This window comes from Mauremys reevesii, linkage group 6, assembly GCF_016161935.1.
Source record: "Mauremys reevesii isolate NIE-2019 linkage group 6, ASM1616193v1, whole genome shotgun sequence".
In the NCBI taxonomy this organism is placed as follows: domain Eukaryota; kingdom Metazoa; phylum Chordata; order Testudines; family Geoemydidae; genus Mauremys; species Mauremys reevesii.
Window position 1 is genome coordinate 98,143,680 of NC_052628.1, and position 25,949 is coordinate 98,169,628.

Consider the following 25,949-nt stretch of genomic DNA (forward strand, 5'->3'; position numbering starts at 1 on the left):
CCCAATCAGCACACAACTGCAACCCCTATGACATCCTCAGGGCCATATGGGCAGTATATATATTGTGCGGATGCGGCCCACAACACAGAGCTATATATGTGGCCCACAACTGTCAACAGGTCGAGAACCACTGGTCTAGATGGTTCTTAAGAATTACTACTGGCACGCTAATGATAATACAAAGGCTACATCTACACTGTGACCTAGGGGTGTGATTCCCAGCTCATGTACATGAACTTGCACTAGCTCAGTGATAAGAATGAGAACGGCAGCATGGCTTAGCCATACTGAGTACAAGGCCACCTGAAACCCACAGGTACATGTACACAGTATAGTGGAGCCATGCCACCATTGCTTGCGCTGCCAAAGCTACACTACTATTTATACTCGCACTAGCTCGATGAGACCTCATGTGAGTTTGTGTACTTGAGCTGGGAATCACACCCCTAGCTCAAAGTATAGGCACAGCCAAAATGAAAACACATGTCTTGAGAATGCATAGGTCTACTGCAATATAAAGCATACACAAGTACCATACCAGATTCTCACTGGTTGAAGGGTCTTGGTTAAGAGAAGTAAATAGCAGACATAGAAGATTTATTCATTCACTTCCGCTGTTAAGAATACTAAACTGGGAATAGTAATAAGAAAATAAAGATACTACTGTGGCATACTATGAAGATGAATACTTAACCGAGAAAACTACCATATCTAGGATAGCTAAATTACACACTGCTCAGATTGAGGTCACTGCAGTAGACACTAGGGACCACTATGGGATTACTTACTCAGTTAGTTACAGGTGACATTTACCCCAGTGCAGAGGGGGCATCTTCAATTAGCACCAATTACGCTTCTCTTTAATCTCCATCTTGTGTGGACCCTTGTTGGGGTATAATTTCCCTATTTAAGTTGGAGACATAGGGAGCTAAATTGTGAGACACACAAATGGGTTAAAGGTAAGAAGAGGGACCAGGCCAAAATTAAGATTCAGAAAGGGGACTTATAAATGGGAGGGCACAAAGCCAGGAAGGTAACATTAGAAAAAAGGGAGAGAGAGATAAGATTTCAATAGCAGGAGAAATGAAGGAGCTTAGAGGGAGGTGAGAAAATGGGCTCCCCAATAAGAGTAGCTCCATATACTTGCTGGGAAGAAGAGAAGGACAGAGAGAAGTCCTATGTCCTCTCATTGACACTAAGATGCTGAGGAGAGAACAGACCTGCCATCTTCTTTTTAACATGGCAAAGGTAGAAAAGACCCGCTGTCCTCCCAGCGTTCCCCCCGCAAGTTGAAGGCATCTATGGAGGTAGGAGAAGGATCTTATTGGAGTGGGAAATTTGAGGAGATGGAACACTGTGTGTAAGGAAGATGGGGTCTTCATAGGTTTTGAAAAGCATCCAAGCTTCTGGAAAATTATCCAGATCCTAATTTTCTGAGGCCCTGAATTGGAATATTCATGATTAAATTAACCTGAAATTCATCAAAATGTACCTAGCAATGCCCAGATCCCACACTTACCAGGATAAGTGTCCCTGGTAAAATTGTTACAAGGTTGGCAACTATGCTACTATCACAAAAATAGCGTTGTTCATGGTATAACAACAACATTAGATGATGAATATTATAATATGAAGGAATCATGTTAACAGAAATTTTGTCAGTTGAAATGAAAGCTAATTAAAAAGCCAGAAAAAATAAATGTTGTGCCTTCTAATAAATACACCACATCAAACAACAGTTTTGCAAGATTTGTTTTTAATTTTTTCACTTATTCATATAAAGGTTCCACCTATTACAGAAAGGCGGCTTTCTGCTGTCTGCAGCTTTCACTATACTATTTAAATACCTCTGAAATTCAGATTTCTAACTCACATTCAAAATGTAGCCCAAAGTTTGTCCTCATACCAGGCCAAGACAGCTCAGGATAGGAGCCAGCCCTACTGACCAGTCAAATCAAATGACTTTTCTACTCTCTGAATCCCTGGGAAGAAAATCCCATAATACTTCATAGTATAAAATTTCTTTGGAATGACACTTATAGATGACTGAACATTTCTGCTATGCATTTTTCTCTCAGTATTAAGGGCCGTCAGATACGACAATGATGTTGTCTTATGGCTACCAACCATAAGCCTTAGTCCATACTGCTTTCTTCTTGAACTCTGGTAGAAACCTCAAAGCCAGAAGTGTAGCTGAGAAAACAAGGACAGGTCACATGATTATGTACACACTGTATAGTAAGATACAAGAATCACCTGTATCACAATTATTTCTATATTATTTTCATTGGTTGTTTTCAGGGTTCTGCAGAAACTAGTACAAGTGGGATGGTATTTGAGCCAGGGTCTCCAGGTACAAGCACAATACAAAATAATAATAATTAACTTTTCTTCCATCTCCTTCTCCTCTTGCTAATAATCCCACCTCATTCCCTGCTCGTCCCTGTTACTCCCCAAGCCCCCTGTTGCTTCCATATGAATGGCAGGACACTATGAAAGGGATTAGCTAAGGAAGTGTGTCTCATTTCTAGCAAGGGCAGGTTGGTCATATCACAATTTGCTCCTCCCATGGGACCCAACCTGTTTGTGGCCACTACAAACACTTCCCCGTCCCTGCAAAAGCATCCCCGGGTGCACACTGAAAAAACTTCAGGAAAACGGTTAGTCTTGAAGCAGTTTTACACTCTTTAGGATTAGCCAGGTTACACAGGGTTAAATAATTTTGAACTGGCTGTCAAAGATTAAAGGCCACATTAACTGATTGGATTACTGGTCTTCCCAGAACAATGACACACTAGGAAATGCAGAACAAAGCTTGCACTAACACTTGAAGTTTTTTAAAATATATATTTTTTTAATTCTAACTTTCCTTAAAAACAACATGTACTCAAGCCACTGATATATGCCAGTAACCTTAACTGGACATTAACAAAGCTTTTGGTGTTTGATGCTATTTTATGCTAAAACTGAGAGCAACACATTCTATCTGGTGAGTGGGAGATAAAATGAGGGATCAAACAATCTAAAAAAGGATTTTAAAAGAGAAGAATGTTTATTTGCTTGTGGAGGTTATCTTAAAGCCAATATGTAGTTCTGTCATCAACATATGTTAACCTACAAACATTTTGCCTAACAGACTAATGCTGTTTTCCTGTGCTGAAGGAAATACAGGAATAAACAATATCAGAAATACATTACCTTTCAACATGTCTCTGGAGGATTCAGATAGCACTTCTTTAGGGCTCTCCATTATATTAAACAGCCAGTCAACAAACTAAGATTAAAATGAATAGCAGTTGTAAATTAAAAGAATGTCCATATCAGAACACCACAAATTCTCTCTGACCAAACTGGCTTAAGACATGCACCCTACTCAAGTTTAGCTACAGTATATTTGGACTGAATGGCAAATCCACCCAAGTTAGAGTTTGCCCTTCACTGCATTACAACAATCCATTAGTATTTAATTTAACACAACAGTACAGGAATTATCTGAGTGATTATCAAAGTTATTTTTTTGCAGTATGAAAATGAGGCAAGCCCACACTATTGCCTATTTCTATTATGATACTGGTCTTTGATCAGTGAATTCCCAACACATCATTTATTTGGTGGCTGGTGAATATTGCTGTTCATTCCTAATGTGGACATATAATATTCAGTGTCTTACTATTAAATCTATAAAGTAGTAACTCAGAATTGGTGCAGAGAAAAAAATCAAATAGAAAATGAGAGTCGCTAGGTTTATATTTTTTTCAAAAATCATTGTTAAGCTATGGAGGACTTGATTAAGATGTCTGGACTCCCTTAACTCCCAAGAGAGACTCTCTAAAAACAAAGAACAGAAAAAAAACTTCCCTCCACAGGGATTTGAAAATATCTTATCCCTGATTGGTCCTCTGGTCAGGTGTCCACAGGTACTGCTTGTTAACCCTTTACAGGTAGAAAAAACCCTTAACCCTTAACTAACTGTTTATGACAATGAAGCTTCTTAAACATTTTAAAAACCTTATTTACTTTACATACAACAATAGTTTAGTTATATATTATAGACTTATAGAAAGAGACCTTCTAAAAACGTTAACATGTATGACTGGCACGCAAAACCTTAAATTAGGGTGAATAAATGAAGACTCGGCACAGCACTTCTGAAAGGTTGCCGACCCCTGCCTTAGCCAGACTTCCCAAAGTCAATGCCCTCAGCACCCAGATAATTTTTAATCACTTTTTTTCTGACTTTCCTCCAATTTTTGTTGTCTTTCTGGTAATGTATGTTGCCTAGACGAGAATACAATATTTCAGATGTATCTGGATAGTTTATTTTTTCAAGGCACAGACTCAAATGCTTTATTAAAACCTAATTAAAAATTTGAACATTAATGGCCTAGTTCTGCATTCTTCACACCCTCCAAACTCTCACTTCAGTGGGAGTTTTGTGCATGCAAAGAAGACAAGATCCAGTCCTTAATACATACATGTTTGTTTAAAATAATTAAATGTCAACGTACAGAGGTCACCATTTATATACATTACAGGAAACTCAAGCCAGATTTGCCAAGTTAGGCACATACAATCACACAAACACGCTTATGCATACCTAAATTAGGCTTGCAAGTAAATGATGTGCACAATAAACTGAGGTGGGGGGGAGGGAGGAGAGATCGTCCACTGGTAGAGGATCTGCCCCTAAATGTTTGCATGCCGAACTAGCCATATGAAGGAGCAAGTATGCACATGCACACACCCCTCCCCCCCAAGTAAACCTACTTAATGTTAAACACCCAACCCTTAAGTGTTCTTTATCAACTTGCATCTTACTTTATTTAAGGGCATGTTTTTAAGTAAGTCCTATCTGACTGCGATAAAGAAAAATGAGAGCTCAAGTCAGATGCAGTAGATATAGAGGAAATAACAGCTGCCTCACATAAGACCCAAGCTGACTCCACTGAGAACTGAGCTTAGCATCTTGCATGATCAGGCCTTTAGAAAGTAAATTATGTGCAGCTTTACCTTTTGTGTTTGTTCTTTCCAAGGCTCTTTAGCCAGCAAAAGCTGCACACTGTTTGGAAGGAGAGTAAGAGTCTCCTGCACAGAGAGCTTTTCAATTGGATGCTTGCCAAAATCATCTGCAGACAATTCTGGCAATACTTCTTTGTGTTTCCATGACGACCAGCTGGCACTGAGGCCAAGCAGTAGTGGAGTAGCATGGTCAGCCCAGGCAACCACAGAAGCTGCAAATATCCACAACAGGAAGTCTACAGCCTAAACAGGAAACAGACAAGTTTGGTTCATTAGTTAAATAATAAAGAAGAAAAAATGTTATGACATCTCATTCTCCAGGATAAATCCTAGGCAACTGAATACTCAAACTTTGAGAGAGAAAGACTAAAGGCAGTTTAATGGTCTGGCTTTTGTACTTTAAAGTAGTACAACAGTATTTTAAAACTACAATCCTTAAAGCAAGGGAAGCAAATGGAAACAATTCGGAACCAGACTTCTTTAGCAATGCACTTATTCATTTTTTTATCTACACTGGAAAATAATGCTTATGGACAGGCATTTCAGCAAGCCCGGCATCCTGTTCCATGCAGATTAGCCACTTGCTCACCTCCATACTGCACATGGCTAATAGTGCTATGCTATATAGCAAGGGAGGAGGCTCCTTTCTGATGTCTGCAGCAATCAAATGATGCCCCCAAAGCATGAGATTTAAGTATCTCAGCAAGCATAACTACAAATAATATCGGTAGCCCTGAACTGTTCAACCCTTGTAAAAAAAAAAAATGCCGCTGCAGTACTCTGACCTACTGGGACAATGAATGTCACAGATGAATTAACATACTATAAAGGAGCTTTTCCTTTTAACAGTTCCAAGTGTATAGAGTTCTACATGATACAGTTTTCTTTCATTCTCTGTCATTGTTCTCATAGGTTAGGTGCTAGACTTACTTAAGAGACATTAAATATATGTACATTTTAAAAACCTTTTGAGAACAATCAGTGATTTTCCTTATGGAGATAAATGGAGATTATTCTAAAAGATAAAAAGTGAGGGAAAAGACGGTTACTCACCGTTGTAACTGTTGTTCTTTGAGATGTGTTGCTCATATCCATTCCATGTAGGTGTGTGCGCGCCGCGTGCACATTCGTCGGAGACTTTTACCCTAGCAACTCAGTGGGTCGGCTGGGCACCCCCTGGAGTGGCGCCACTGTGGCCGCGGATATATACGCCAGCCGACCCACCCACTCCTCAGTTCCTTCTTGCCGGCTACTCCGACAGTGGGGAAGGAGGGTGGGTGTGGAATGGATATGAGCAACACATCTCGAAGAACAACAGTTACAACGGTGAGTAACCGTCTTTTCTTCTTCGAGTGCTTGCTCATATCCATTCCATGTAGGTGATTCCCAAGCCTTACCTAGGCGGTGGGGTCGGAGTGAGACGTGGCTGAGTGCAAAACTGCCGAACCGAAGGCGGCATCGTCTCTAGACTGCTGCACCAAAGCATAGTGCGAGGTAAACGTGTGCACCGAGGACCAGGTTGCTGCTCTGCAGATCTCCTGGATCGGTATGTGCACCAGGAAGGCGGCCGAGGAAGCCTGAGCTCTCGTGGAATGGGCAGTGAGGTGGCCCGCCGGAACATGGGCCAAGTCATAGCACGTGTGGATACAGGTTGTGAGCCACGAAGAAATCCTCTGAGTGGAGATAGGGAGGCCTTTCATACGATCCGCTACTGCCACAAAGAGCTGAGGGGACTTACGAAAGGGCCTGGTGCGATCGATGTAGAAGGCAAGTGCCCTGCGGATATCTAAGGAATGTAAGCGCTGCTCTCGTGGAGATGCGTGAGGCTTTGGGCAGAAGATGTCCTGATTAGCATGAAAGGCCGAAACCACTTTAGGCAGAAAAGCGGGATGCGGCCTTAGCTGCACTTCAAGCAGGAGGAATGTGGATCCCCCGTCGGCATCGGGGGATGGCAAGCCGAGCACGGCTTGAATCCCGGGGAGCCGGGCATGAGCTCCGGCCCCGGGGCGGGAAGGGCCTAAGCCCAGAACCCGACTAACTAACTAAACTCTAACTAATCAACTAGAACTAACTACACTATCTAAATTAACAACTTAGAGAACTATATACACAAATAGAATAGAAAATTGAGAGAATGCTAGGGAGGTGGAGGTCAGCTACGCTGCACTCCACAGTTCCAACGACCGACACGGGCGTTAAGAAGGAACTGAGGAGTGGGTGGGTCGGCTGGGGTATATATCCGCGGCCATAGTGGCGCCACTCCAGGGGGCGCCCAGCCGACCCACTGAGTTGCTAGGGTAAAAGTCTCCGATGAATGTGCACGCGGCGTGCACACACCTACATGGAATGGATATGAGCAAACACTCGAAGAAGAATACTTGTTCCTTGGAAAGGACATAAATTACATTAGAAACCATTTTTTTCTGAAAGCTACATATTTTCACAGCATGTACCTCTTTAAGATCCAGATTTTGTAGAGGTATTGACTTGTAAGCAACATTTCTGATATAGCCCATCAATTCTAACAGCCAGTCCATTCTTTTCAATACTCCTGTAAGAACAAGAATATTGTCTTACATAAATGATAGTAAATACTCCTTTTTCTTTAAAAAGAAAGTGCCAGGAAACAACATAGCAATCAAACAGCAAGCCACGGGAGGAATAATAGCAACAATCATAACATTTAATTTTTGTGTGCCTATGCCAAAAGGCATATAGGCACCTTAATAATAACAGCTGAAATGCACATTATAACACAGACAATGTGGCTATAACAATCCCTAAAGCTAGCAAACTAAAAACAATACATTGAAAAAGATAATGAAAAAATAATATTTCATAATAATTCCATCCTGCAGATATCACTGATCTGCTCCGTGGGCATCCCATATAGATTCCTGATCATGACATTCCAACACTAACACAGAAGAGATCACCCCCAATCAAATAAATCTAGGCTTTGTGTTGAGTCCAGTGCATGTTGGGAAAGAATCTGGGGCGTATAAGAAGTGGTGTGTAAAACCTCTTCCAGTGCAGATTTAATCAATAAAATTAATACAGTAGCTATATGCCTAATCAACTAGTCTCAGTGCTTTAAGGAGCCTCCCAGTACCCAAAGGCATACCACCATATAACTATTCAATATAACGATAACATTCCTTCCCTGTAACTGCCTCACTGAGTTTTTGTAAGAGCTACCAAGACCAATCACATGCCTTTCAGCAATCAATCAATCAATCAGACCTGGCTAACTCAAAACAGATCCCTGCCTTCTTTATCCAAACAAAACACCAACTACTTTCAACGTGAGTATTGGGGGTGTGTACTCCCTTCCTTCCTAACTTGCCTCTCAGTTGCTCCTTTTATCATCTCCTGCTACTCTTAGTTTTGTATTTTCTTTCATTCATCTCACTTCTTACATACTAATTAACCTCCCTTATTTCAATCAAATACAGCACTTTTGCAAATCCTTCAAACACAGATGACGTCTGAAGTCCTTTCCATTTAAACTCCTATCCATTTGTATTTGTATAAGTTGGACTTTAAATTTTGGAGAGCAGTGACCTTGTGTTTTTGGTCTATAAATCCTCACATCCATTTATAATACTTCAAAAATAATACATAACGCACCTAGAAAGACTTGATTGGACCAAAACTTTTATTTAAAATAATTCATGCAGATTCATTAAGCTTTTTCACTTCTTCCTTCAGTGTGGCCTTACCTGTGTTTTCATGGCTTACAATTCGGGCATGGTAGAAACTATGAAACAACATCCATGCAACAGTTTCTTTCTGCTGGCATCTTACCGCAATACCAATCACATCATTCAAGCTCAACAAAGACAGTCGGCCTTGAGAAACTAAATACACTTTGATGAAAGTGACCTTTTCTATATTGTTCTGTAAAAGCAACAAAAACTTGATTAAAGTAAAACATTCTTCCTGGGTGACAACAGTAAAAGATACTACATGTCTCTGTACAGAGATGGGAGGAATCCTTCAATCATTAAGCCAGCTGATTTCTTTCTTTTTTGGGGGAGTGGGGGGAGGTTAAATGGATTGGACAGGATATAGTATATAATACATATCACGTGGGGTCATATAATAGCACATGAAATGCACGTAAGTCAGTACAATCAGACTGTGCTTATGCTTGTAAACAATGATTAATGCTTATGGAAGGGGTCAATGTGACAACCCTGGTTTAAGTCTTATTTGCACAAGACAGGAACAACATGGGCTGCAGCAATGCAGATTTTCTCACGCTGCTTTTCCAATGTGACTTCATCCTGACCCCAAGGGACTAACCTCATAGTGAAAGGATAGTTCAGTTTCAAAAGCCTGTTTAAATTCTTGGACTGCACTCAACAGAGTCTGCCAGCAAGGGTACCATGGTGGTTATGTGATATGGACACTTGCATATAAGGGGGCTTGATCTGAGATCACCAACTCACTCCACTGAGGTCACTTCATCACCAGATCATAACTTTTGATCATTAGCAATCTCAACTCTATTTGAGCGAGTGATCTGGAGTTGGAAAGTTTTATATTTCATTATCCTCCTCAGCCATCCTGTCCGCCATAAAATATTTTGAACACGTTTGAAATACAGTGTGAAAAATCTATAATACTGGCAAGTGTGAAATAAAAAAATTGCAATACAATTTTTCAATTTTGCAACAGTGTCCAGGATTCATGAACTCAGACGCAGTGGGTTACGACATTGTATTTAGTCTGTTTAAAGAATCAGATGGCTAATGTATAGAGGGAGGTGGTCTTGTGGTTAAAATACTAGACTGGGATTCAGGAGACCTAGTGTCTGTTACTGACCCAGCTTCAGACTTGTCTGAATTTGGGGGAAGCCATTTAGGGCCTGATTCAAAGCCCACTGAAGTGAATAGGAGTTTTTCCCCATTACCTCAGTTTCCCATTTGTAAATGGAGGGTAATGACATTACCACACAGGGTTGATGTGAGGATACATTAATCAGTATTTGAGAGGTGTTAAAATATTCTATGTGACGTGTAAAACGATACAGTGAGTCTTCATCCCACACATGAACAAGTGTTGGGAAGAGTTCTAGAAGTCTAGAATGAAACACGTTTACCTTAGAGAACTGGGCAATCCGGTCAACCTCTGCATCTGCCATTTCTGAGAGGCATTTTGCTACCTCAATATACATCTCCACTTCACTTCTCTGGAAAAAGAAAAAAAAGTGTGTGTTTATACATGGATAACTGTATTTTAATATCATTAAAGTAATGAAGAACCTAGGAGCCTTTTTATTCATTTGGATCATTTAATAAAGTTTCTAAATAAAATGAAGCTGGAAAATATATCACTTATTTTGCATTTATGGTGGACTTAAATAGTAAAATGAAATACATTCAACAAAATAACAAGTTGGAAATTTCTAAAGAAAAGTGCTTTTCCTTTGGTGTATTTTCTGTTTGTTGTCCTCAAGGAATTTGTCACTGTGAGAAATTTTCTGTTAAAATTGTTTTTTTCCCCTGATTATTCTCTGCTTCCATTTCAACAATTATTTTACCTCAGTACAAATTCTATTTTTTTTTAATTGCCTAATTATTTGCTAGGCAAAGTCCACTACAATTTACCATATTCTAAAGAATATCTGAAAAATTTTTCACCGGAATGGTATTAGATTATTTACCCAAAACTCCTGTATCAAATTTTAAATCCAATGGCTCAGTGCAGATTTCATGAAAGAAAAAAAAAAGATTTTGCCAACTGCAGAAAACTCGGGCAAACATCTTATAGTGGCTTTTTTATCCCTCCATCCAGCCTTGCTTCCTAAACCCTCCCTACCCTAAAAAAACAAACCCTTAAAAATTCTGTACTAGAATGTGAATATTTACTTCTCTTACCTTAATCTCTTCTGGCAAAAGCTCAAATATTTTCTCTGCAGCCTGGCACAGAAGATTCCAGCAGTATTGGGCAGGGCTTGGAAGTTTCATAGCCTGGCTGAGTCCCTGTAAAATACTCTGGCAAAGCTCAGGATTTTTTGGGTGCTTCTTTGTTTCAAAATGCTGTACTAAAAACACTTCTGTAAAAGTCTGCAGTTTGTCTTCTGCAACGTGTTTCATCCATAGGGGCAAAGTCATAAAAAGATATTTCCTGGTTTTCATCTGAAGGGCAAATACAGGGCATTACTGGACATTGGTTGTGCTCAAAGTATTTCCTCCTACCTTAGATAATTAACACCATTATCTCACTATTCCTAAGGTGCTTCCTTTTACTAAGTATAGGGAATACTACTAATATTGAGGTAACATTAACTAGTTACAGTAACACCTCGCTTAACGTTGTAGTTATGTTCCTGAAAAATGCTACTTTAAGCAAAACGATGTTAAGCAAATCCAATTTCCCCATAAGAATTAATGTAAATAAAGGGGGCTAGGTTCCAGGGAAATTTTTTTCACCAGACAAAAGATTATATTTTATATATATACATACATATACACACACACACAGTATAAGTTTTAAACAAACAATTTAGTACTGGATAAATTCATGGCGGCTAAGTCCATAAATGGCTATTAGCCAGGATGGGTAAGAATGGTGTCCCTAGCCTCTGTTCGTCAGAGGACAGAGATGGATGGCAGGAGAGAGATCACTTGATCATTGCCTGTTAGGTTCACTCCCTCTGGGGCACCTGGCATTGGCCACTGTCGGTAGACAGGATACTGGGCTAGATGGACCTTTGCTCTGACCCGGTACGGCCATTCTTATATTACACAGTGATGACGATTGTGAAGCTTGGTTGAGGTGGTGAAGTCAGAGGGTGGGCTATTTCCCAGGGAATGCCTTACTGCTAAATGATGAACTAGCTTTTGGCTGAGCCCTCAAGGGTTAACCCATTGTTGTTAATGTACCCTCACACTCTACAAGGCAGACGAATGGAGGGAGGGGAGACAGCATGACAGACAGAGACAGAGACACACACCCTGTGTGAGAGAGATGCACATTGCACCTTTAAGTAGGCTAACCCCACTCTAAGTACATTGCCTTTTTAAGTAGATCAGCAAGTTGAGACAGCTCCCAGGAAGCTCCCTCCGTCCTGAGCCCTGTCATGTGGTCCCTCCCCATACATGGAGATGGGGTAAGTGGGGTGCAGGAGCAGAGGGGAGGGGGACACCCTGACATTAGCCCCCTCCCCTCGCACAGCAAACAGGAGGCTCCCGAGAACAGCTCCAAGGCAGAGGGCAGGAGCAGCACAAAGCAGTGGGGGGAGGGACAGCTGAATTGCTGGCAAATGATAGCCTGCTGGCCAGCTGCCACACAGGGAACTTAGGGGAGCAGGGAGCTGATAGGGGGGCTGCTGGTCCACCCTGGTTCCAAGCCTCCACCAGCTAGCTCCAACCGGCTGCTCTTTCTGCAAGCAGTAGACAAAGCAGGTGGCTGCCAAACAACTTTATAAGGGAGCATTGCACAACTTTAAACAAGCATGTTCCCTATCAGCAATGTAACAACAAAACAATGTTAACTGGGACAACTTTAAGTGAGGAGTTACTATATTAGAGGCAAAATTGGAAAGTTTTAAATGGCTCTAGAGTACAGTACACAGAACTTAATCTTCCCATATGATTTATAGCAGAAAGTAGAAGATATTTACCAGTGACTCGGTTTCTCTCTTCTTCGATGCTAAAAAAATTGCACTCCACCTTCTCTTAGTTTTAGATTGAAATCTCCATTGTCCCTCAGCTATAGACAAAGTGTAAAATTTTCAAAAGTGCCGAAGTCACTGGGACTTGAAGCACTTTTGAATTTTTTTCATCCCAAATAACTATAGATGCTTCTCTCACTTCTTTAATATTGTTATTATTTATTATTTGTATTACCATAGTGCCTAGGAACACTAGCTGAAGCAGTAATTTAATCACTTGTGATCTGTTACGTTTTCCTCAGATTCTTTCACATACTGAGGATTGTGTCTTATCAGGCAGAGTACGACTGTGGCCTTCCAGCAGAACTCTTGGCCCATTCTACACAAAATGCACAACCCAGTACAATTCTTTGGCAGAGAGGTGCAGAAGCAGTGTACTCCAAACCTCTTCAAGATTGCTTCTTAATTTTCAGGATGATGCTAAACTTTACACTTCCTGGAGCTGAATGCACTGCCCTTGTGGCCTGCAGACTCTGTTGAGAAATGAAAGGCTCAAACTCAAGTCTTCTCCTTACTGGTGACAAACACCCAAACCAAATCCCAGAACTTTTAACATCTTTACCAACTCTAACGGATTACCAGTTCACTAAACCATGGAGAACTGGACAATCATAGACTAAAACTAGCAGGATTTTCTTCTAATTTTCTTCTAATGATTCTGGGCCAACTTCTCAGCTGATGTAGATCAGCACAGCTACATCAGAGCTACATTATTCACCCTACCTAAGGCTGATATGGAATTTTGCAGGATTTCTGAAGGACTAATTTCATGCATTGCCGGGGGCCTTGTAGAGCCCGTACTGAATTTCCACAACTTGATTCCCACTTTTCATCTGAGGATATCACCAATTTTGATGCTAACAAAGATTACATTACAGAAGAGAAGGAAAGCAAGATGAATAACTGACAAATAGATAGATAGGTGATGGAAGGTCTCAAGTCTGCCTTGAGTTTGAAGTCTCTGGTATAAGTAATTTCAGAGAGCCACTAAAAGCCATCTGCTGATGTAACAAAACTTTTAGAAAATTCTGCACATATGTCACTTTGTGTTTGGATGAAATGCAGGGCTGGAATAGTAAGTATGTACGTGCGCAGGATTAAGATGTGCTGTCCTGTGTAAGGAAACTTGTACACAGAAAAGAGCACACAGAGGATTCATAAGCCTTCTGGAGCTTAATGCTGATATCATACATACGCTAAGACTGTAAACTAGAGGTGGTACGACCCACATCCCCAGGAGCATTGCAGCATTCTGAGATGACTGAGCCTGGGTCACTGCAAGTTCAATACACAGTTGCTGAATCTCTTCACCTAAAGGGGAGGAAAGTGAACAGTTTACAATGCAATTATTTTAATTTTCAATTTGTTCTCAGCCCATAATGCAGAAAAAATAAAAACGAAGGTAAATGTTTTTATTCTAGCAGAAATATGTTGTGTTTCTTGTGACACCACTGGTAACATTTAGAGCAGACCTCTCTCTCTATTTATGTAACTTCTTTATTACCCTTGGATGTGTCCAGAATCCAAGCATGTGGCATTCACTCAAATTTAATTGAGAAGAAAAGCATTAAAATGTGAACATGGGGAATAAAAAGAATCAATGTTCTTTGCTAAATGGAGAGAATAATCAAACTATTAAAGAACCCCTTGAAGAGGAACTAAGGATTGATATTCCTTTTTGCTAAGCTCAGCCTGTTCTGCTCCATTTACATTTAGCATGCTGTGCACCGGTGTAAATGTCAACTTTGCAGAACTACAGGTGAATCATTGTTATTGCTGTTGGAGCATGGGCACAGACATTCTTCTGGTCTGGGTGTAGGGGATCTTTCTAAAGAATAGAGTTCTTAAATTAGTTATTGAATTCCTAATTAGTGGGTCCTGTTTAGGCTCCCCAAAAATCCGAAATTGTCTGTCCCTTGATAAAGATAAAAATCTGAAAGGAGTTTGCTTTGCACAATGGAATGGCTTTCGTAACAGTTCATTCTATTGTAGCTGCACATGAAGGACAGGGATTTCAAATTTAATACTGACATTTAAAGTTAGACATAGATTTAAGGTCAGAAGGGAACATCGTGATCATCTAGTCTGACCTCCTGCACATTGCAGAACAGAGAATCTCACCCGCCCACTCCTGAAATAGACCCCTAACCTCTGGCTGAGTTACTAAAGTCCTCAAATCATGCTTTTAATACTTCAAGTTACAGAGAATTCACCATTTATGCTAGTTTAAATCTGAAAGTGACTTGTGCCCCATGCTGCAGAGGAGGACGAAACCCCGCCACAGGGTCTCTGCCAATCTGACCCAGGGGAAAATTCCTTCCTGATCACAACTACGGCAATCAGTTAGACCCTGAGTATATGGGCAAGACCCACCAGGCAGATACCTGGGAACGAATTCTCTGTAGTAACTCAGAGCCCTCCCCATCTAGTGTCACATCTCCAGCCATTGGGAATTTTTGCTACTGGCAGTCGCTGATGGGCCACATGCCATTGTAGGCAGTCCCATCATAACATCCCCTCCATAAACTTATCAAGCTTAGTCTTAATTCAACTTTGCTTTATATACATTTCCAGAATACTTGAAAGTGGAACCATTTGTTATTAATCTTATTTATTTGGGCCAATATTTTCAAAAATGGAAGCCTAAAGTTGACTGCAATGGATGCTGTTGAGTAGTTTTACTTCTGAAATAAGGTTATAAACTTCAATGTCTAAATATGGATTTAGGAGCCTAACATTATGCTTGTGATTCTGAGACTCTTGACCTAGAAATTTAGCCTTTTCTTTAGCATATTGTTTGGTACCCAAACTATTTGTCATTTGTAAGCATTCACCAAATAGTTTGGATTAATAATTTACAGATTATAGATTGTTTGCAAACTGTTCACCCAAGCTATTTGTTATTCAGTAGTTGTGAGGTATGCCTATCCTAAATCACATAGTATTGTTTCTGCTCCACGAATGCAGCACTGAACTTTTTAAAACAGGAGAATAATCTGTTTTTGTTAACAGTTTATGGATGAATTAATAATTCATGTTAGAATGTGTGAAACTTTCAAGATTCATAACCATATTCACAAATACCCATCTGTCATCCAAATATTAATGAATAACTATTATTATGACTAGACTCAGTATGTGTCACAAAAATATTCATGATCATGTTTCTTGAAAATTACTTCAGGGTTTCACATTTCCAGTTTGGATGTCAGGCTAAAATACAATTGCTCTGCTTTCTGCTTCTGTAGCCCAACATCAGCACTGCTCATGAACCACCTACTCATACAAAGGGGGTATCTATTCATTTCTTTATGCATATATTTAACTTCCATAATGCTACCCAGGTACACTGAGAAGAGTTTATCTGTCAAAGACCGAGCAGTCTCAAATGCCATCTAAATTCAATTAAAATGAAGGAACTAAACGGATGCACTGTTTCTTCTGGAACTTCTGAGGTTTATAATAACACAATTTTTCCAGTGTGTTAAAGAAATTTCCACATTCAAAGCACCATTCAGATACTGAGAGCAATATGGACAATTTGGTTCAATATGAAAAATGCTCATGCAAATTTCTCTATATATAACTTAAGAGAATTCATTGAAAGAACACAACATCAGGCAAAAATATCAGCAAAACCTGCTATGAGTTGACAGATCTTTCTACATCTGGCAAGGGCTTTGCTTTCCACAATGACAGTTTCATAATTTCCAGAACTTCGGATTTAAGAGGGAATGTTTGCAAACATAAGCTCAGAAACACAAAAATCATACTTCAGGGTATGTTAAATCTAGACTCTTTAAAAAACTCTGGACAGTATGATCTTTTGAACACAAGTCACATGAAAATGATCCAAAGGACTCATAAAAATCATTAAACTTACCAAAGTTTAGTCTCATCAAAGGAGAAAGAACTGAAGCCCAGTTCACAGGTGGATACTGGTAGCTTTCTCCAACTAAAGCTATAGGTGCCAAAGCTACTTTCACCAAGTGAGGGGGAATGGATTCAGGGCCTGCAACAGAACAACCAATTATCATCTGAATTTCATGATGAGCAAATTGAGTAAAATAACCAAAACAAGGAATATAAAAGCATAAGACGTGAATTTATAATATTACATACTGGAGTGAAAAACAATTTGTAATGAAAGACAAAGACATTATAAAAGCACCTAAATTTTTTCTGCCATTTGTATTGCTTGCAATTGGCTGAATATGCTGCAAACTTTTTGGAATGCAGTTGTTGGATTATACAAAGAATGATCTGCTAAAGAAATGTTCTTCTGTTTCTGCTGAAGGGGAGCTAATCTAAAATTAATGAAATGAATAAAATGAATAAAAATAAATTAAAATGTGTACTTCTACAGCAACTCCCATTGAAGACTCTCAAAGCACTTTACACACATTAATAAATTAAGCCTTACACCACTTCTCTGAGGTGAGTAATTATTGTCTTCGTTTTACAGGCAGGGAAACTGATGCAGAGAGATTGCATGATTTATCCATATTCACACAGGAAATCGGCACCAGAATTCGGAACAGAGCAAAACTTTCTGCCACCAGTTCCCCTAGTTCCATCTAACAGACATCTACAACCCAAATTCTAGCCCTCATTTGACTTCTACCCAAGCCCAAGTCGAAGGCTCTGTCTTCACTGCAAAGAAGGTGTGGATTGTTTTTTTAAACATCAAGATCGCTAACTCCGACTGGAGTAAAGGCACAGGTAGCTGAGAGCTGGCCTCAACTAGCTATGCTGTAGTAAAAACTACCTGGGTCGTATCTCTACTCTGATTTTCTACACAAATTTAACAAGGTTCCGACATGGCTTATATTAAAATATTTTTGACTGAAATTTCTATTTTTAATATAATTCATTAGTGATTTTTTATAGTTTATACAGGTAAAAACATAGGTCAAATCACATTTTACAGAAGCAGCACATTATCACATCTTTATGGAATTTGCTCCATCTCACCTTTCTTTCCTCCTTCAATGGCAAAGTCAATAGCTGCCCTGATAAAGCTGTTTTCAGGCAAGTAGCTGAAGTCTGGAGGCACTGTGAAGACAAAAAATATGAAATAAGCCAGCAACTTGGCAGGACAAATAATAATTTCCAACTACCCTATAAATAAAAAGGCAAAATTAGGTATTTATGAACTGATCCTCGGTTAACAGACGGATAGTGACTATTTCTATTAGATCAAAAGACTGATGCAGATGTTATCACTGGCTTCCCCCTAGCCCATCTTTCTTTCCATGTGAATTTAGAGTTGATGAAAAGTGCTGGACTGCCAGCAATGAAGAACGGATTCATTCATTTGTCCCCTAAAAAGCTATTGTGGTGTGTAAACTTCTCCCCACACCTCAGTTTATATGTCTCTATCCTAACCTGTAGGGAACACTGCTAAGGATAATAGCACAGGTTACCCTCCACACCCACTAAGTCCTTGGCCTCTCTGCCAAGACTGCCGCCAAGAGGATTGAGGGTTGTTTTTGTGGTGTTCACATGTGTTCCTCCTTGATGCTACTGACTCATTCACAACTTGAGTCAGGTTGAAACTAATGGCCTATACTTAGCTCCCTCTACTGAATTATATTTCCCACCAATCATCTTCCCCTGCAATCATTTACCTGGTGGATTACTGGTGCAGTTATAGTTGGTAACTCCATACCATTAGGTGAAATTCACACCTGCACTGAGGGCCAGTAAAGAGTCTATGTACCACTTAAATCTTACTTAAGCGCTCTTGTAGGCTTAAGTGGGACATAAGTGATGCATCGCCCTCATGCTGACCCTCTGCACAGAGATGAATTTCATCCTTTGTGAATAGCTTACTGGACTGCTTAAGATGACAGATTAGTTGTGCCTTTTAGCTAATCAGAGAATAGCTCACCCTTAGGAGTACAGTTATGAAAAATTAATCTCATTTATTTTCCTTTCTTTGTATTGGTTGGTTTTTAAATGTTTAAAATATTTAAGGGAAAAAGATGCAGAAATAAGAAGTCAGCAAATCTGGAAATCCAATTAGCTCTCAGAGCACAGTATAAATATTTCAGTTACAAAACATAGATCAAGGTCCTCCTGCACAAATCTAATTTTAAAACAATTATGAATTATTCTATGTTGTAAATTTAAAACTAGAGAATACAGATTGGACTGGAACAGCTTAGCTTGTGAGCTCTTAGACTCTGATTCTGCAAGCAAAAACATGTGAATAGACCCTTGCACTCAACACCACTGACTTTAATGGGGCTCTGCACGGATACAAGGATCTGATTGCATGTTACAACTTGCAGGTTCGGTGCCCTTGGATTAGGAGCTTTTAGAGCCAAAGATTGTCTTTTCATTTTATATGGGTGCAGTGTTCTAGCATAAGAACCTCCCTCTAAAGCCTGTCACGTATTCTTAAACAACAACAAAAGCATCTTACCAGACGTTCTGTTCTGGGTTGAGGACAAACTGGATTGATGAAGGTGTCCTAAAAGCCAAGCTGCATTTGTCTGAAGACCAATCACCCCAGAAAAACTGACTATCTGTGAAGGCAATTATTGGACATGAATTTGTAGGCTAGTCTCATTAATGATAGTCTCTTCACTCTGTGCTGCAACAGCACACTGGACACAAAAAAAATGTACTTTTTTTTTAAAATTAAATCTGGATCCTCCACACAAGGTACTGTAGTACAGTGCACATCACACATTATTGGAGACAGACATGATCCTCTCACCTGAGTCAGGGTTCTGATGATTTCATTAAGTTTATTTTGAAACTGGGAGGACTGGATAGCCTCAGATTTCAGCTGCCAGGAAAAAAAACAAACAAAAGGAGGTGAACATCTGAAGGAAAAGCAAAACAATGAAATGCATAATTGGTGGTGGAGGAACCGGTTTAGCTCTCATACACAACAAATATTGTTGAAAGCAACCTAAGGACCACATTTTCTTTTCAAAGATACTATTCTGACAGAGGAAATACATTTTTGTACAATTAATTCAAAACTCTGCAGAAAACTGAATGTTTTGCTATTAAATAAGCCTAGTTATTTAATTATTCGATATATTAACCACCACCTTCCCCCCCAAAATCCATCCTGGTGTTATAGGTGCTCATGGAGATGTGATGCCATTCGGTTTTCCAGCCTGAATCTTTAACTTTGTTTCTAAAGGAAACACAGGTATCATGTGCTTATATCTTTTTACCTGTATCATGGATGCTTCAGAACCCACCAGCGCAACCAGCCCATTGACAGAAGCCAGACGCTGCATTGTGGGAGACCCCTATAAATCCAAGCAAAATCAACACATGACAAAGGGGTTGAAGGCGGCATAACACTGAACAGCAAAGGCATTTTCCTCCAAGAAAAGATGTTCTTTTTAATTCTGAACTATACAGACATACCTCTCCACCAACAAACTCATATGCTGGCCTCAGAGCGTGAGACCCAACTATGCTACCAAGGCTCTGAAATAAACAGCATTTCAGGGACTTGCTCCTTTTCGCAAACTCAAATAATAGTATATTTCTCATTGACATAGCACCTCCCAGTACAGTATGTTCCAGTCTAACATCTTTGAAGTGCATCATCCATAAGAACATGCTGATATGATCTAGTCTTTATACAGACTGTCAAAAATTTGTGTTAATAATATTTACCTTCAAATCCCATCTTGGGGGATTCATTTAGGATCTGCTTTTAAAATTACATTTCATATGTAATTTTTTGGTACAATGGGATAAATCATTACTATGGAATTGTAAGCATAATAAATGAATACATTTAACTCAATTCTCTATTCAGTTATAATGACGGTGATTAATGTTGCCTTCAGTAGGCCTAAAATTGTTCAGCTCCACCTACTACACTAAATGCAATCTAAGCATCACAGTGTAGCTTCAATATACAAAAACCTGTAGGAGAACACTTCAACCTCCCTGGCCACACTATAGCAGATCTTAAGGTGGCCATCCTACAGCAAAAAAACTTTAGGACCAGACTTCAAAGAGAAACTGCTGAGCTCCAGTTCATCTACAAATTTGACACCATCAGCTCAGGACTAAACAAAGACTGTGAATGGCTTGCCAATTACAGAACCAATTTCTCCTCCCTTGGTTTTTACACTTCAACTGCTAGAACAGGGCCTCATCCTCCCTGATTGATCTGACCTCGTTATCTCTAGCTTGCTTCTTGCTTGCTTATATATACCTGCCCCAGGAAATTTCCACCACTTGCATCGGAAGAAGTGGGTATTCACCCACGAAAGCTCATGCTGCAAAACGTCTGTTAGTTTATAAGGTGCCACAGGATTCTTTGCTGCTAGTGTAGCTTCTGTATGCACTGGGCATACAGATGGCAATTACAGGCTGATAAAAGTAGAGCGAGAGCCATTTCTTACTTAATGAAATATCCACTTAGGGTAAACTTACAGTGAACAGCAAAACACAAATTCCATTTTGCCAGTCTAATTTTTGTTAAGTACCACCATACTTCATAAGTAATCTCAATTTTAGTGTGACTACTCATGGACTAAGATACTACTCACGGTGAATAAAGAATGCAGTTGAGCTCTCACAGACTATCTGGAATCTTTTTGGTAGACAGCTGTCTTACATTACTTTGTTGCTTATAAAACAACAACGGTTAATAACCTTTCTGTAACTATTGTTCTTCAAGATGTCTTGCTCATGTCCATACCACATTAGGTATGCGCACGCTGTGTGCACAGTTGCTGGAGATTTTTCCCTCAGTGGTATCCATCGGGCTGGCTCTAGCGCCCTCTGGTGCACTCGTATAAGGAGCTCAGCCAGTTCCACACACTCTGAGTTACTTCTTGCCAGCTAACTCCGACAGAGGGGCAGGAGGGTAGGTCGTGGAATGGACATGAGCAACATATCTCGAAGAACAACAATTACAGAAAAGTTAGTTACGATTTTTTCTTCTTTGAATGCTTGCTCATGTCCATTTCACATTAGGTGCCTCCCAAGCGATAGCTTAGGAGGTGGGCTAAGAGTTCATGGACATGCAGATTGCAACACTGCTCAACCAAATCCAGCATCATCACTAGCCTGCTGGGTGACGGCGATATAGGATGAAAAAGTATGCACCGACGACCAGGTCGTGACCTTCCAGGAAAGGTATGACAAGAGGCATGATATCAGCAGCTCAAAAGGAGGGCCTGAGAGTCTTGATAGGACCAGGTTTAGGTCCAACGGAGGAATGGGTTCACGAATTTGCAGGCATAGTCTCTCTAAGCCTTGAAGAAGCAAATGGACATTTTGTGAGAAATAAACGACCTACCATCTACCGGAGGGTGGAAGGCTGAGATGGCTGCTAGGTGTACCTTAAATCAATGAAATGGCTAGGCCCGGCTGTTTCTGAAGAAGCAGATCCTCCAGCACAGACTGGAGAGGTGAACCAGCAGGTCAGAGGCCTCATTTGGAGGACCACATGGAGAAACACTTCCATTTGGCAGGGTAAGTCGCTCTAGTAGTGGCCACGTGCTCCCTTCTGCTCCCCAGCAATGACACCACCGACTCTTGTACTGCTGGCGAAAGCAGTACTGATAGCTAAGGCTAAGATTTTGTTATGGTTATTTTTAGTAAAAAAGTCATAGACAGGTCACGGGCAATAAACAAAAATTCATGGAAGCCATGAACTGTCTATGACTTTTGCTGCTGCAGCTCCATGGTTTCCCCCACCACTGTGGTGGCTGGGAGCTGTGGGGTTCCTCCTCTATCGACGGTGGCTGGGATCTGCAGGGTGACCATATTTCCCAAAGAGAAAATGGGACACCTGAGCCGCTCACCCAAGCCCCCCAAGCAAGGCTGTTGCCTATCACTGGAACACTGAGAAGGGCCCCCTCAGGAGTCTGTCACCTGTCCCTGAAACTTGCAGGGAGCCCCCCCGTCTCTTCTTGCTGCTGTCACCTGTCACTGGAACCCTGCCAGCTCTGGGGCTGAAGCAGAGAATGTCAGGGCGATCTCTGAAAGTCACTCGTGACTTCCATGACCTCCATGACATAAACTTAGCCTTACCGATAGTGCCAGCAGGTCCCTGACCACAATGAATGCCTCCAGAGTAGACAGTACCATGATCCCACTGGTGCCGTATTGCCCCTCGATGCCGAGGGATTGTCTGGGACTGGACTCAATGTAGCCTGCATATGAGGCCAACTCAATGGTCCCACCCTCAGAGCAGGGGCAGAGGAGTCGCCTCACTCAGACCACAAACCACTGTGCTCCCCATACTTGGCTCTCTTCAGAGTCCCCTCTTGGCCAGCTGAATCTTATGTTTTTTCTTTGGCACAGGTGAAGGAGAATGGTGCCAAGAGACTCACTCGGTGGGAGGAGGACTTCACACCAACGCTGAAATACTAGGTGGGACCTTCTTGGCTCCAATGAGGGACTAAGTGCTGCCTCCATCAGAAGGGAGTTCAACTTGTTCTTCTTTGTATGGGGCTTGAAATCCTGACAGATCTGGCAGTGGTCCCTGATGAGTCTCTCCCATGCACTTCAGACAACTGGAGTGCGGGTCACTCACAGGCATGGGTTGGCTGCAGGAGGCACAGGGCTTCGAACCTGGGGACCGAGGCATGCCCCAGCACCGGATGAAACTCCACTAACAGGGTGAGAAGCACCAACTAAGCATATACAACTAATCTACAGCAGTCCAAACTGAGAAAATAAAGAACTGGGATAGAGGAAAAAAAGGGAAAAGGACTAAACTAAGAGCAGTGAGTAAGAGTTTGTCAACGCAGGAGGAGCTGTTCCAGTGATCGTCACAGGTGGTAAGAGGGATCTGAAAGGGTGCGGAGCCAGCACGCTCTTTATACTGGCGCATGAGCACACAAAACCATAGGGCACTAGAGCTGGCCCAATGGATACCACTGTGGGAAAAATCTCCAGTGACTGTGCACACAGCGCGCGCACACCTACCGTGGAATGGACATGAGCAAGCATGAAAAGAAGAAAATATTGCTTTTTCTTTAAACAGACTGCAGAGAGTCTTGCTTCTAAATGTGAATCTATTCACCTGCTCAAATAATTCAAACTATTCTTAACTATCTTCTTCTCCTTAATTAAATAAGCTCAGTAGTAATTAAATTTTTTTTAAAAGGAGAGACAGACAGCTCCTCTACCTCTGCAAGAAGAATTTTCATCCAGGCAGGAAGCAGTCTGTTACTCAAGTCTTCTGCTTTCCCATGTCCACAGACTGACAAGCCATGAACTATGCTACCCAATGCCAAAGCAAAACCGGATGTCTGCAGGAAACACAAGATGTCAAAAACACAGATTACAAAACAGCTTTCACAAAAGCCCATGTATTCCTTTTTCAAAAGAAAAACATCCTGCATTTTCCAGGTGCAGTACTTCCCACTGATATGTTCAATAACACAAGCTACATCATCATTCAAAATAGCAGGTGCTTTTAAAATGAATAGTTGACTGAAACAAAGACAAAACTACAGGTATCAATTTCAGGAAATCGAATTATATGAAGCATCCAGTTTTACGATGTTGAGCCCTGTCATGTTGTAACATACTGGTTTGATGTGTGTCTATGTATACTGTAGCGGGGTGAACACCCGCTTCAGCCCTGAAGGCATTGAAAAAGCCCTGCAGAGGGCTGGGGCTGGGGGAGGGAGCAAAACCCCAGCTGACTGGCGGAAGTGGCTGCACCTGGGGCCAAGCCCCAAACTGAGCAACTAGGCCTTATAAGAAGGCCAGGGCAGCCAGAAGCTAAGCAGTCTCACTCTGACTGGAGAGAGAGACAGGCCTGGCTGCTGGGGAACTCACCTGGGGACCTAGAGTGAGGCAGGGCTGGGGAAAGGCCTTGGGGGCTGGGAGGCCCTAGGCCAGCAACTCCCCAGGATGCAAGGTCTGGTCATAGGCCCACATAGGTATTGGGGTTGCAGAGGGGCAGCCTGAGGGTGGGTAAAGGCAGCCAGTCCAAACTCCTTGTTGCCTGTAATGATTGGCTGACAGACTGCAGTTCACCCCAGGGCGCAGGGGCTAGACTGTGACTGGTGCGGATAGGGGCTGGGGGTTCCCCTGGGTGGGGAGACCCAGAGAGAGGGGGGTAGTGCCGGGGGGGAGGGGCAGCACCCAAGACAAGGGCACCAGGGTCCAGGAGGGACACGGGGTCAACGACAGGCAGGACACCTGACCTGCCAAGGGCGCTCCTGGCTGGAAAATGAGTTAATTCCTGAGGACGACCAGCAAGCGGCGCCGCAGGGGTGAGTCTGCACCCTTACATATACATATCAGGGAATTATGTTGCCCTCTAATGACTGGCTTGAAAAAAGGATAGAGGCTGCTACTGCTATCAGTTAATGGACTTCTTTAGGTCAAGTGATAGATACCTGTTTTTTGAGAGCTGAAGAACAAGTGTTGTAGTTCAGAGAGATATTTAGGCCACCATCAGCAAAAGCTTAAGCACCTGCTTAAATCAATGGCATTACGCATGTACTTAAAGTTAAGCATGTGTGTAAGTATGTGCGTTATTTGCAACACATATATTTTTAACTATACCAGGCAACATAAAGGCCTCCTTTGCCTTAACCTGGTGATGAGGAAGGAACTAGTGAAATGCAAATGAGTTAATAATGCAACTATTAGGACATCAGCAGCTGTACAGACACTCATCATGATCACAGTGGATTCTCATTGCAAGTTTCTACTCCTTGATTCTGTGGGACAAGGTCTCTGCTTTAGGGCAAGGAATTCTCAACCTTCTTCAGTATGGATCACATTTTAATATCAACATTGTCTCCTCGACCAAATCCCCTCCCATTCACAAAATACCTAACTTCACAATTATACAACACCCTTGTTGCAACTGCAGCAATTGCTTATGTGGAACAGTGATATTATGAAATAATGTAACGGATTTTTAGCTTCTTTAATGTGATTTAGCAGCTGGAAAAAAGAAGGAACTAGTATCATATGACCAGCTAGCTGTCTGCAGACCACCAGCAAGTGCCCCAGGGACCAAAGTGCAGAAGCCTCTCTTTTAGCCTTTCTTTTCTGATGTGAAGAAAAAGGATTACAAAAGTAAATGTTGATTTGCCTCCCATTTCCAGATAAATTTACTAGTCTGCTGATTATTGTGAAGATTGGTTTTGATTGTGAACACTCCTGTTAGCATTTCCTCTCGGTGACAGCACTTCTTCTCTTTTCCCATTGGTAGAGATTGGCTAGACGAGGAGGAAGAAGCAGTGCTGAAACAAGGCTGTTGGAGCAAAGCAAG

The 25,949-nt window shown here is 41.2% G+C and overlaps 1 protein-coding gene across 3 annotated transcripts in view; it reads right to left on the minus strand.

Moving 5' to 3' along the window:
• Positions 1 to 1,739: 1,739 nt before the first annotated feature.
• Positions 1,740 to 25,949, minus strand: part of FOCAD (focadhesin) — a 191,039-nt gene continuing 166,829 nt past the window's right edge. For 2 of the 3 annotated variants that reach the window (XM_039544825.1, XM_039544826.1), the window contains exons 31-44: positions 23,839 to 23,961; positions 19,903 to 19,980; positions 19,431 to 19,502; positions 19,134 to 19,236; positions 17,678 to 17,758; positions 16,587 to 16,715; positions 13,899 to 14,014; positions 10,905 to 11,165; positions 10,127 to 10,216; positions 8,742 to 8,919; positions 7,473 to 7,570; positions 5,011 to 5,262; positions 3,199 to 3,274; positions 1,740 to 2,193 (exon numbers count right to left, since the gene is read on the minus strand). In XM_039544825.1, the coding sequence (XP_039400759.1) occupies positions 2,120 to 2,193; positions 3,199 to 3,274; positions 5,011 to 5,262; positions 7,473 to 7,570; positions 8,742 to 8,919; positions 10,127 to 10,216; positions 10,905 to 11,165; positions 13,899 to 14,014; positions 16,587 to 16,715; positions 17,678 to 17,758; positions 19,134 to 19,236; positions 19,431 to 19,502; positions 19,903 to 19,980; positions 23,839 to 23,961 (1,731 nt within the window). In that variant the 3' untranslated portion in view covers positions 1,740 to 2,119. Of the gene's footprint in view, positions 2,194 to 3,198; positions 3,275 to 4,116; positions 4,275 to 5,009; positions 5,263 to 7,472; positions 7,571 to 8,741; positions 8,920 to 10,126; positions 10,217 to 10,904; positions 11,166 to 13,898; positions 14,015 to 16,586; positions 16,716 to 17,677; positions 17,759 to 19,133; positions 19,237 to 19,430; positions 19,503 to 19,902; positions 19,981 to 23,838; positions 23,962 to 25,949 lie in introns of those variants that run through there. The other variant, XM_039544827.1, reaches the window with a different exon arrangement.